This window comes from Atractosteus spatula, chromosome 12 (assembly GCF_055471065.1).
Source record: "Atractosteus spatula isolate fAtrSpa1 chromosome 12, fAtrSpa1.hap1, whole genome shotgun sequence".
Classification (NCBI taxonomy): domain Eukaryota; kingdom Metazoa; phylum Chordata; class Actinopteri; order Semionotiformes; family Lepisosteidae; genus Atractosteus; species Atractosteus spatula.
Window position 1 is genome coordinate 2,584,454 of NC_142717.1, and position 12,284 is coordinate 2,596,737.

Sequence of the window (12,284 nt, forward strand, 5' to 3'; positions counted from 1 at the left end):
TAATGCTGTGATGATTGATGTGGCTCTGTGTTTGATCAAGTAACCCTGAACTGGCTTTGTGGTTTCGGTCAGTCCATTTGGCAGACCAAGAGAAGTTCAGTATGGAATAATGATAACTCAGCCTGAGGTAGTATAGTGCTCTGTTATAGTAATCAAGTATAATTTACAAATCCATTTTAATCCTGTGGTAAAAGCACTTGGCTATAAGTATGCTGAGCCAGCTTCATGTATATACTGTATTCATAAATATATGAGGTGCGTGGCTTGCATAACATTTGTCAGATACCCTAACCTTCAAGAAGTGTAGTAAGGTATTTTTTATAAGGTACATTTTCCTGCCTCAGTAATGTTGACGATTCATTTTTCTGCCATTTGATTTGTGTGCAGAACCATAAAAACTGAGCTGTTACATTTGCCCATTGCTATTACAGTTCCACTGCAAGCTTTCAGTACTGTACATAGGCGAGAGCCTGAGAGACCGTGAGCTCTGTGGCACTGCTCTACACTGTATGCAGCACAGTGCAAGAAGCAGTGCACTGTCATATGGCTTTTTCAGGGATGCAGGCTTTAAAGCTCACATGAGCTTTCTGTATTCCCCTTCACTTTATTTTCTGGGGGGGGTTTAAAAAATGGAGGGATATATTTTTATCCTGCAAGCGGTGTCATTTGACTTAAGGAGCTGCATGTTGATCTTCAGCTTGGTGCTTTTCCAGCTCCCAGGGTATAGACTTTGGTTTAGTATTATTAGAGCACTGCTTTACTCTTAAAGATATCCTACAATATGCTCATTTTAATTATGCTTCAGTAATTTCCCATTTGGTGTTTTCTAACTCTTCTTTACAATAGAGTACAATAGAGTTCGCTTGACCCATAGACAGGCGTGGGAATATTTCAAACTACTATCTGCAATGTAATATGCAGAAACAGCTCTAATATTATAATCAATCATAAGCATTGTCTGTACTCTAATATTACAATCAATCGTAGGCATCTGTTACATTTTGAAAAAACACATTCAAAATCTGTTGGTCAGGAAATCTGAATTACTGTTTGCCAAAAAAATTATTCATCTACTGCATTTTAAAACAGGTAGATGGATTTTTGCAGCATGTTTGGGTAAATACTATTAATTAAAAATTTTCTTCCAAATTTGCATTACTTTTTCAAGAGTGAACCACGAATAGTAAAGTCTTAGGAGCAGATGTAGCTCTGAAATACTCCAAAGGAACTGGCTTCATGTGTCCACTCTTTCTGCTTGGACAAATCATAGCTCCCCTTCCATATGAGGTCTTATCAGGCTGTTGAGAAAGGGATTGATTTGTAGTCTCACAGTTTATACCTTCTCTAAGTTGTCACCTGGCCAGCTATTTCTGAAATGTGTACAACAGAAATAAAGAGCATTGGATCAGTGGTGGACGAAAGACCAGAGTTCTCCAACTACAAATGCCGAATTCCCCAAACTCAGACTGTATGTGACAGACCCCAACCAATAAGGTGGCTCACAGGCCCTGCACATATTAAAACTCGCGATGACACAAAACAGTAAGGTGAAAGGAGTCTTTAAGTCCTCTGAACAAAGACGTGCACGTCACAAATCCCAACAGCCACCTACCATTGTGAATCCCTTTATATAGCAAACATACTTAAATCACACCCATATGAGACTATGACACTCAGGCCTTCTAGTGTTCCTATATACAAGCATTAGAGGCCTGAATTGATCTCTATTTATTGGCAGGTCGGCTATAAATCAGTAGTTTCCTGATCTGCTCTGCCACAACATTATACGGGCTCGCTCTCTGATGTCATTCAGTATTTTTACCACACCAAAAAAGACAAATCTTCCCGTTTGTGGGCTCACTCTGTGTTCTTTTTTTTTTTTTAATTATTTGTGATTCATGATTTACTTCATCATTGTTGTTGTCCAGCACCCAGCTCCAGAGGCCATTAACCCCAGTGAAGAGATGACGGACACCGAGGACAACGAAGAGGAGGATCTAGGAGTCATGGATGACCAACGCAGCATCATCCTGCACCTCCTCTCGCAGCTCAAACTGGGCATGGACCTCACCAGGGTAGGTACGGGAGCCCACGCCATCCCTGCTGTCTCGATCCCCCCAGGATCAAAGGTCTGTTGTGTGTCAGATCTCTGAAAGAGGAACATCGTGCCTCCTGAGTCCATCTGTGTATGCAATCAGGAGAACACTGTATAACTTGTCTAGTCTGGTGGCATTATGTGCTCAAGTAACAACTATTTTGATATTGATGGCAAAATCTAATGCCGAGGAGATGCGAGTACTTCCTAAGGTGGACATTCAACTTGTTGTGCCACTCTTTTCAGAGTGTTTTACTGTATTTGCCAGTGATAAATACAATTCTGATACTGAGTAATTTGGCAAATATTGATATATGCTGAATATATGATGCAGACAAACTGTGTGACTTCAATCCATGACCTCCTGTGAGGTCTTATTTAGTCTGCACACACACCTACATGTATACAGGTTTAACTCTCTGCTGTGTGTCCTTTGCATTGTTATTTTTTCATGTGTCGACTTCATACTGTGATATGCAATCTGCCATTTTGTGTGAGGTTACAGACCATGACTCTGCCTGGGCCAACATGCAGTCTTGCCCTGCCCATTAGTGAGGGCCGGGGGAGGGATTTAGAGTTTATATTGCAGGTCTCGTATGCACGGCTGTTGGTCTCATTTTGATTTGGACCTAAGCTATTGCTCAGAGCTCAGACTGTTCTCCGCGTAGCAGAGCTTTTGCTGGCTGGTCAGTGTTTGGCACAGAGAATCTCTTTTTGTAAATAATCTCCGTCTCCACCTCCCATGATCTTTAAGATACTCCCTGGAGCTACCACATGCGAGTGTATCACAAGATATTGATTTATAACCATCGTGCACTTCTGATGGTGACGCTTTACAGAAATATACCTTATGTCTTGGCTGAATAGAAAATGTAAGAAGCTGTTGCTTCAGTGAATGAATGGATAATATACTTTCATTTTTTTTCTCAAATGCTTTTCAAATCACTTATTTTAGTACCAGAAGAGACTGCACTAATGAATTTATTTGATCTCTGTGGCCCTATGCTTTGTGTGCTGTGTAATAATATGACGATGGGAGATGATGTGATATGGCTTTATGGACAGCTGAGACATCAATGGGGAACTGCAGTCCCGATTTTTCAGACTGGTAATTAAATCTTGGTAACAAAATAAATTAATCGGCAGTATAGAAAGATTTTACCAATTTCAAATTAGTCACAAAATCGTGACTTTGTGAAAAGACCGTAATGTTGCAAACCCCTGGTCTCTCCGCTGGCGAGTGAGACTTTGCGAGAATTTCTGCTCACTAGTCACTGCAATATAGCTTTGCAGTTATGAATCCTTACAACTCAGGAAGCCCTGCCTCTGTGCAATGGTTCATCCCTATAGAATTTTACAGACAGGTTTTATATGTTTATACTGTAATAATTAGATATTTGGATGAAAAACAGATGGATTATTTAATACAAATATATAAATATAATCATTGTTTCGCCAGTAGATATTCTTTGTATCTGACTTAGAGCTCCATATTGATTCTGCTGTATTAATCTTAGCTCTAATGCCCTATATGTGCAATCATTTATAATTCAGATTCAACATTAATAGAAGTACAAAAAGATTACGTTCTTATAGGTCTGGCATTTCGTGAAGTTCGCTTCAGAGTGTAGTTCTGGAGGACAGAATTCGAAAGCTCTGGGAAAATGACAAAGGAGAAAATAAGACACCTGTGACAGACAGAGCTTGAAAGAAGAGCTAATGGGGTCTAATTCAAAGGCAGCTATTGTTTTCTATCTAAAGCACATGGCACGTATCGAGAGAGGCCAACCAGCAGTGCTTGTCTTGCTTCAGACGGGCTTTGCTTTTACATATTAACCAATTGAAAAGAAACCACAGTGAGAGTGAGCATGGTGCATCTCTCCAGTCACTCAAAACGCATTCTTTCTTATTCCACAGGAAATAACCAGTCAATGAATGAAGTGAACATAAGAAAAAAACCCCACATGTACATACTTTTTAACGGGCATTCAGAGATCTTTACTCCCAGGCAGTGATGAGCTGAAGCCTGCCAAGTGCTAGTCTCGGTTTTCTGTGCATTGGCCCCTGGTTTGTCATCCACCCTTTCATTCTGATTTTGTTTGAGTTGTGGTCACTGTAGCGCAGGACTGCTTAACATGCAACCCTCTCAATCCTGTCCATTGCAGTTCTTTCATACAGCCAGCACCTCAGTTGCTGTATTGACGTGCTAATCATCAGTCCATTAATGCGTTAATTAAGGAGCTGCTCAAGGTAAAATTGTGTGAGTGAGAGGAATGGAGCGCCTGTGGGCTGAGTAGCTTCTGTGGCTCGAAGACATTGCTGAGGTTCTGCTTCATGACCATACCTGACACTACAGTACAGGGGCTGTGTTCCTTTCTGCTCGCCTTTCAGGGTAGTGTCCCACACTCTCAGCCCAAAGCAACACGTGACCAGCGCCTCATTCTCAGCTCCTCAAGTGCAGCATTTGTTCCTGGTTTTCCTTCTGTCTCGGACCTTAATGACTTAATAATTGAACTCATTAGGTTGTAGATACTTATCTAATTCGGTAGATAAGGTCTCAGGCAAGTGCTATTCCTAAGGTACCCTTAGAGCCTGTAAGATCCCGAGACTGCAGGGTGTATAAAGCACGGGGGTATATCTTGTATATCTAACCCTGCTTGATGTATTCCTGAGTGGACACCTCACCATGTTCCTCTCCTCTAATTGTCTTGAAGGTGTTTCTGTCGTTTTTCATGGCTCAGTCTATCTGTGCATCTCCCAATGCACCTGTCCTCTCAAAATCGTTCACTTTCGTTCTGGACAGAATCGTTCTGTACAGATAAGCAGCATCCTGAGGTAGGTGCTGCTTACACGTGTTTGAGGCAGTGCGTCTTCCCGCCTTGACTGTGTGGTGATTCAAATGTGTTGGTCACTCTGGTGAAGAATTAAAATAACAGAGGGGACAAAATCGATGGACAGTCTTAATGGAGCTGTGCTTTCTTTTCTAAATAGGGATCAATTTATCACTGCTGACCTGGGCCCAATGTTGCCTTCCTGTTACACCAGCACTTAGTGGTTATCAACAACAGAGGAAGTATTGTACCCTTCTGTGTTAGCCCTGGGAACTGGATTGATTAATTTTGACTTGGAATTCTTCTTTGGAATACTTAAAGAAGCCTAGTTTTTGTTTCATCATCCGTTTTCTAATTAAGAAATAAGATGTGTTTATTTTTTTCTTTAGCTGCAAATCACAAATTCTGAAAGCTGAAAATTAGTAAACCACTGGAATTCAGCTGTACAGTATATTCAGTACGGTGTGCTAGTCTGGCAGGCTGACTTTCAGTTGCCTTTCAGTGTTATCATACTGTATGTACATCATTTATGCTGGAAAGTTAGCTTTCCCTTCTGAATGTGCTGGAGAAATTCAGTCTTAAAAAACAATCTGTTTTTCCTCTCAGGGCTTGCGTTTCAGAGCAGATCAGGCGAAGACAGGTCTGCTCTGCTCTCCGAAGAGCCTTCCGTAATAAACTTACTTCAAATCTGTGCTCTGACTTATTGCATCCTGGCAACTAAATTGAACAAATCCTGGCTAAGCTTATTGAGCTTATCGTACTACTAATATTAACTGTATAAATGAGATTGAAAATATGTTTTCCTCTTTGTTTTTCCTCTAAATTAAAAAAAAAGTCTCCCAGACATGATTAGTATTTAAAATTCATCACTTTCTCTTCTGTTAAATTTACTAACACTACATTGTATGTGTGTGATTAAAGTACTTGTAATGTAGTTTGGGTCAGAAAAACTAGGTTTAATGTACCCTAGAAATAGAAGAGCTTGAATTTGTTACCTTGGAACAGTATAAGAACAGGAATGTGATTAAATGTGAGCTTAATACTCCAGGAAAATAGAATATTCCAGAGTTTACTTTGAACATCCAGAATAAAAAATCATTGTGATAAAATAATGTACAATTACTGTTTATTAATGACACCATTACACATGGTTATATTTTAATAGCTTAAGTAAGGTGCACCAAATATTTTAAGCAGGGTATATCAGATCAGTATAGAAATTTTTAAATACTGGTAATTCATAGCATATATCAAGATATCCAACTTGTCCTCTGTTTAAGCTCATTCTTGAAGTATACAAATTCTGCCATACACTGTAAATGCATCAAGCAACATTAAACAAAGCTATTTTTCCATATGTCAACATTCTGATATCCCCACAAGCAAATCATCACAGTTCAGCTCATCTGACTCACGTCTTCAGCTGTGAATATCGGGGAAACGGTTTGAAAGAACTCTAAAACGAGTCCATCACGACTTTCGAAAATGCCGTTTTGGTTTCGATAGTGTTCGGGTTTCAGCATAGCTCCTACTTCATTTAAGATTTTTTTCTGATGAATAATGAATGATTCATTCACGCTCTATAATGCCGTCTTGACTAATAGCTGTTTTACTGGAACGCCTCAAGTCTAGTACCCTTTGAGCTTCATGACAAAATGCGTGCCTGACTTTATACAGTACAAATACTTAACTTAGTGTAAGTTAAAACTAACCATGTTCAGATGAATAAAAAATCCCCTTGTGATTATTTCTGTGACTGGATATATACTTTTACGTATATATCCATACTCGCAGAAATAATAACTGGCATCCTACTGAATTTACTAAATGGAAAAAAGTGCTAAACATTGGTTATCAAACTCCGCTTATTGACCGTGGCACCGTTTCGGAGATAATCAATGCTGGAGAGGGGATTTCAGAAGAGGTTGGCTTAAACCTAAAAATGATTGCTTCCATTAAGCAGGAAAAATACAGGATTCTGTGTTGTAGCCAAACGCCTATAATCCCATGCAGTTGCTTAGAAGGCCCTAATGGATTTGCATTTTACTAGATTATCCGTGCACCACAGTAAAATATCATCTGGCAGAGCCAGGTGGAGTAAATATTTGTACCAGTAGAGCCTTTTTATTAGTTTTTAACACGAGTTCTTCAATTTTGGTGCTTATTTTGCAGGACCTTTTTCAAAGATGCACTACTGTAGGTCCACTTTCATAACTATAGCCTCACAAGCATGTTTCACGTGCAAAACTATAGCTCAGGCAAGGTTCACGTGCAAAACTAATGGATCTGTCCTAGCCTGTCCTCTTCGCCAGAACTGTGTGCTCTAGTGGAATTTTTAATTTCCTTCGTGTCCTCGAGGGCAAGACAGCAAATAGAAGAAGCAAACAAATTTCTGGGAAAAAATACAGAAAACTCTTTTCTTGTCTACTGACAGATGCCGTCTGTTTGACACAATGCAGAGCCATCTGCAAGTGTTCCTGTATTTCAGGCCACAGCTGTTTTAACAAGGCAGTAACAGAGTCGATGCCGTCTCTCCGGACAAAGAAACCGCCCTACAGTTCCAAATGTAGCACAGCAGAATGCTTTTCTCCTCTCTAAAAGCGAGGTCCCATGTTCATCGTAACCGAAGGCAAGCAGCAGAGTTTTTTTTACTTAAAAAAACATTTTTAAGTAAAATGCTAGGTAGAAGTTGTGACCATTGTTTGTTATGACATTTGAATAATTTTTGCATTGCAGTGGGAAAAATGTTTTATTTTAGAATCCAGGTTTTTCGTTAAGCAAGGATAGAAGCCACATTGTGAATTCCAAGCCTGCAGCTTTTTAGTTGAAGATCAATTGTTGGAAGACATGGGACATGGGGAGTCAAAGAGCAGGAGAAAATATGGCTGTAAACTGGGTTACAAAGTTCGCACAGTTCATTCTGTGCTTAATCACTTCTAATTAATTAATACTGAGCTGCTGGAAGTGACGGGGTTTCTAAATACTAACATCGATTGCATGACCTATAAGAACAGCCTGTTTTAGTTCTGCTCTTTTCTGTGCCCCACTGACATGAATGAAATTAAATATGGTCTTACTAACTCAGGCTCACACAAGCTGATCTGCAGTTTGAATATCCGTATCCATTCTAAAACATTACAAAATAATGATTTTGACGTTTACAAAATAAAAAATAATTTAAAATATTGCTCTTTTTGGTTTTTCAGTTGTGCTTTACAGCCCACCGAGTAACTTCTGATAAGTTGTCTTGTTTGGTTGATTGAGGTAGCTGATTATATTTCATGATGTTTTTTTCCCCTTTCTTAACTAATTTAGAGTCTCAAAACATAAAGAACCCCAGTATGTTGAGACGAGCAGCCCTGATTTTGATTTTACGTGATCCGGACGCAGCAATGTCGGTGTTTGACTCAGTGTCACCTGCTGGCTTAATGCAAGCGCTCGAGGTAGGAGGCTACAAGGACACAAGCAGTGTAAAAAAAAAAAAAAAAATCCCTACAATTTGAGGGTTTCTCATTTTAACATCTCCTTTTGTGGGCCGCAAGGGTGAGTAATGCTGTGTATGTGAAGTATTCCTCTGCTTCATGTGGTGGTGTCATCTGGGTATCTACGATATGGCAGTATCATTGTATTCCAGGGTTGAAACTTGTGTTCAAATTTAGATTTAGAGACGTATAAATAATTTGCAAAGCTTTTTTTTTTTCCTTGGCCATATTATAGTTTATTTGCCACATCCTGCGTCCTTCATTGTTGTGGGTAAAAAGCTGAATCGCTGTGTAGACACTGATGGGCACCTTGACAGTGAAGTTGGATGCTATATGTCCATCAGGAGAGGTTTGACCTTCAACGCTCAGTCTAATGTCAATAAATAGAACTTGGAATGATGAATGCCTTTATAAGTGCTAATAAATAAAGTAATAATTACGTCAGTGTTTTTCAATTTGAAAGAATCTAAGCACTGCCAAATTTCTCTCGAGCACACCGTGAAGCCACGTCTATGGGAGAGGTGTTCCTGTCTCTCAGAAAGAAGAAAACAGTATGAAACGCGCGCACGCAGTGACTCTTTGGACTTTTGTGACGTTTTCTAGACCAGGAGTCTGCTGTGATGTAAAACTTGGAAGATCAAGAACCTGGAGGGACTGTAGATGGAGGGGAGTGGAGATCGAATTTATCTGTTGATGTCAGCAGGTTGTAGGGAGCAATGTCGAATGTTATTTTAATGGAAGAATATGTCTAAACAACCAATGTGTAGAGCAATACCAGGAAAAACAGATTTCAGTTACTCCTATTGCCATGAAATTGTGAAAATAAGTTGCTAAATTCATATTATGTTAAAATAATGTTTTCTTTGTTTAATGACATATTCGAGGAAAACATGGTTTCTGGTGATGCCCAGCAGAAAAAAAATATTCCTCACATTTGTTCTACTGTTATTAACATGACTGATGAATAATTTCAGGCGTCGTTTGAACTTTGAATGAATTTCGGTAGAATGTTTAATGTGCTTGATGGTAGGAATTACCTACCTGTTTATGCAGTGCTGTTATGTCTCAAGAAACTGAAAGGTGAATGAATGTTTTTCAGCATCCTTAAATCCAAAATTGATCATGGCATTGGGTGTCCATTGATGTCTTTCTTTCATCTGAGCTGAGCTGTGCGCTTTCCTTTGTTCTGTGAACATCCCTGTCTTCCCGAAGTGCCACTGATGACTGACAGGTTTACAGAATTTAGGCAGTGACTCTGCACAAAGCAGGCTACGGCTGGTGATATTGTTAGCCCTCGGATTTCCTCCTGCGAAATGTTTTCAGGGGGTGATTGAAATGCGTATTTCTTGTGATATTGTTGTGAAGCCAACAGTTGAGACTTGATTGAAAATTGGGGGCATCTGTTAAATGTGTCGTACGCATCGAAGGTTTATTTTTGAGTACAATTTTTCCTCATTCTGTTTTTGGAACCCCCCCCCCCCCAAGGTTGTCAAGGAAACAGTGTAATGACTACTTAAATATGTGTATACGGGGGGGAATGGGGGTCAGGTACACATGGCCAGCATTAGACTTATAAAAAATTGTAATATTGCGATTCATTTACCCCACTGAAGGACATGATTCACCTTGTGCAAGCTTGTCCAACACTGTTTTCTTTTCTGAAATCAGCACCTTTTATATAGTATAGTGCCCCTGTTGCTATATTGGGGCGTTAGGACCTACACAGACTGCAGGATGGGCGCCCCCTGCTGGTCCCACTAACTGGTCCCACTTCCTGCAGCAGCCTCAGCTTTCCCAGGAGTACCAGGTACTGGCCGGGCTCACGCCGGCTGAGCTCCAGTGGGTAGCGCCCAGAGGAAACCCGCGTGAACAGGGGGAGGACATACAAGCCCCACGCAGACAGACTTGAACCCCGGGCCCATGCGCGGCACGGCAGCGGTGCTGACCGCTGCGCCGCTGTGCTGCCTGTTCTGAGAGCCCGGGAGCCGAATCCTCTGAAAATCACCCCCGAGAGCCCCTTTGCTGTAGCTCGGTTTTCTGCAGGGGGTCTGTGTAGCCCGGCTGGCGACGCTCACGCGCCCTGTTGTGCCCCCGCAGGTGGTGCTTCCCACCTTCATCCTGGAGAAGAGGTCCTTGCTGGAGATGTACGCCAACTTCATGGCGCACCCCGACCTGTTCGTCGCCGTGACGGCGGCGGCCACGCCGGAGGAGCGCATGGTCCGCTTCGTGGAGTACTACCTGACCGCCTTCCACGAGGGCCGCCGGGGCGCCGTGGCCAAGAAGCCCTACAATCCCATCATCGGGGAGACGTTCCACTGCTCCTGGGACGTGCCCAGGGACAGAGCGCGGCCCCGGAGGGCGAGCGGGGCGGCCCCCGTCCCGGGGGACCAGCAGGACTCTTGCAGGGTGCGGTTCGTGGCCGAGCAGGTGTCCCACCACCCTCCTGTGTCCGCCTTCTACTGCGAGTGCAAGGAACGGAAGATGTGTGTCAACGCACATGTGTGGACCAAGAGCAAGTTCATGGGCATGTCCATAGGAGTGTCCATGGTTGGGGAAGGTAGGTGTGCGTGCGTCCGTGCTATCGCCAGTATCAGCATTGCAAAATGAAATGCCTCAGGTGTCACTCTGGGGCAGACTGATGACCTTCCTGGTGGTTGATTGTGTTTCCCATTGAAGCCCGTCAATAATATTGTAACACCACAGAGAGTGAATACGTTTTTATACAGCACTGCGATTTGTAGGTGCACAGATAGGTTGCCCTGTTAGGGGAACCCCAGAAGGAATGCATGTGTCTTTAAACCACTCTTTGTGATCCTATCGTGATGAGCACCTACTCCTTAAAAGGTTTATCTTCCCTGCTGTGGCTCTGTGAGGCCTCTGAAGGCAGAATTGCATCTACTTCCCATTAAACTTTTGCCCAGAAACATGGTACAGTAGATGCAACAATGTAGCATCTTTGTGCTCATTCTGTGTGTTGGCTAGGATCCCATTTTTACAAACAGATTGTGTATTAACTGCATGAAGAGCATTTTAAAGGCCATTCTTTTTTTTTAAGAATCGCCAAAGGCGGTTTTAAAATGTCTTATGTAATTGTGCAATATGTATGTAACAGGTCATTAGAAACTTTAGAGTTACAGCGAAATGGTACACGCTGCATAATGGGAGCTCCTAAAATGTTTCTGTGGAAGTGTGATGGCTTATTAATATATTTTCTAAAAATCATTAGAATTCGAACGTCGTAGGAGCCCTACAGTTATCCATGCAAAATGAATGTTGGAGTTGCTAGTGCAGAATCTCGTTCATTAAGAATGATGTTTATTCTTTGCAAACAAGGCAAGTGAGGGGAGGAATCCTTTGTGCTTGTTGTTCACTGTATAGAGGCTCTGTTCAATGTCCGCTGTAACAGTAGGCATTGAGGTACCTTGGATCTCACCATGTTAGTCGACAGTGTCTGTGCAAGGGCGTCCCCTGCCTGCCGTCTGCTTTTCACATGCATCTCTGTTGTTCAGTAGAAAGTAAATCAGGGTTTGCGCTTTATTACTTTTAAACATGGGCTGTTTTTCATTATATTGCCAGCTCTTCATTGATATTTAATCTGCAGTGTCGCATTATTCACACAGGTGTTCTCTCAAATTGCAGCACAAGCATAAAGCAAAGGCAGCACAAGACGCAGGGCTCGCAAATTCAATTGAGGTTCTTGGCTGTTTTCCCCTAGTTGTCATTGTTAAACCGTAATCACTTCACATGAATCTCTTTTGTAACAATCTTAGCATTTAAAGTCAGCATAAGAAGTACCATTATACAGAAAATGTTTCAAACCTTTTTTTTCACATTGTGGTTAGTTTTGATTAAAAAATCAAAATGTGAAACAATGAT

At 41.5% G+C, this 12,284-nt stretch overlaps 1 protein-coding gene across 1 annotated transcript in view; it reads left to right on the forward strand.

Moving 5' to 3' along the window:
* Positions 1–12,284, forward strand: part of osbpl10b (oxysterol binding protein-like 10b) — an 82,805-nt gene that overhangs the window by 55,552 nt on the left and 14,969 nt on the right. Inside the window, exons 7-8 of the mRNA XM_088928429.1 lie at positions 1,929–2,075; positions 10,506–10,965. Coding sequence (XP_088784555.1) covers positions 1,929–2,075; positions 10,506–10,965 — 607 coding nt within the window. The remainder of the gene's footprint in view (positions 1–1,928; positions 2,076–10,505; positions 10,966–12,284) is intronic.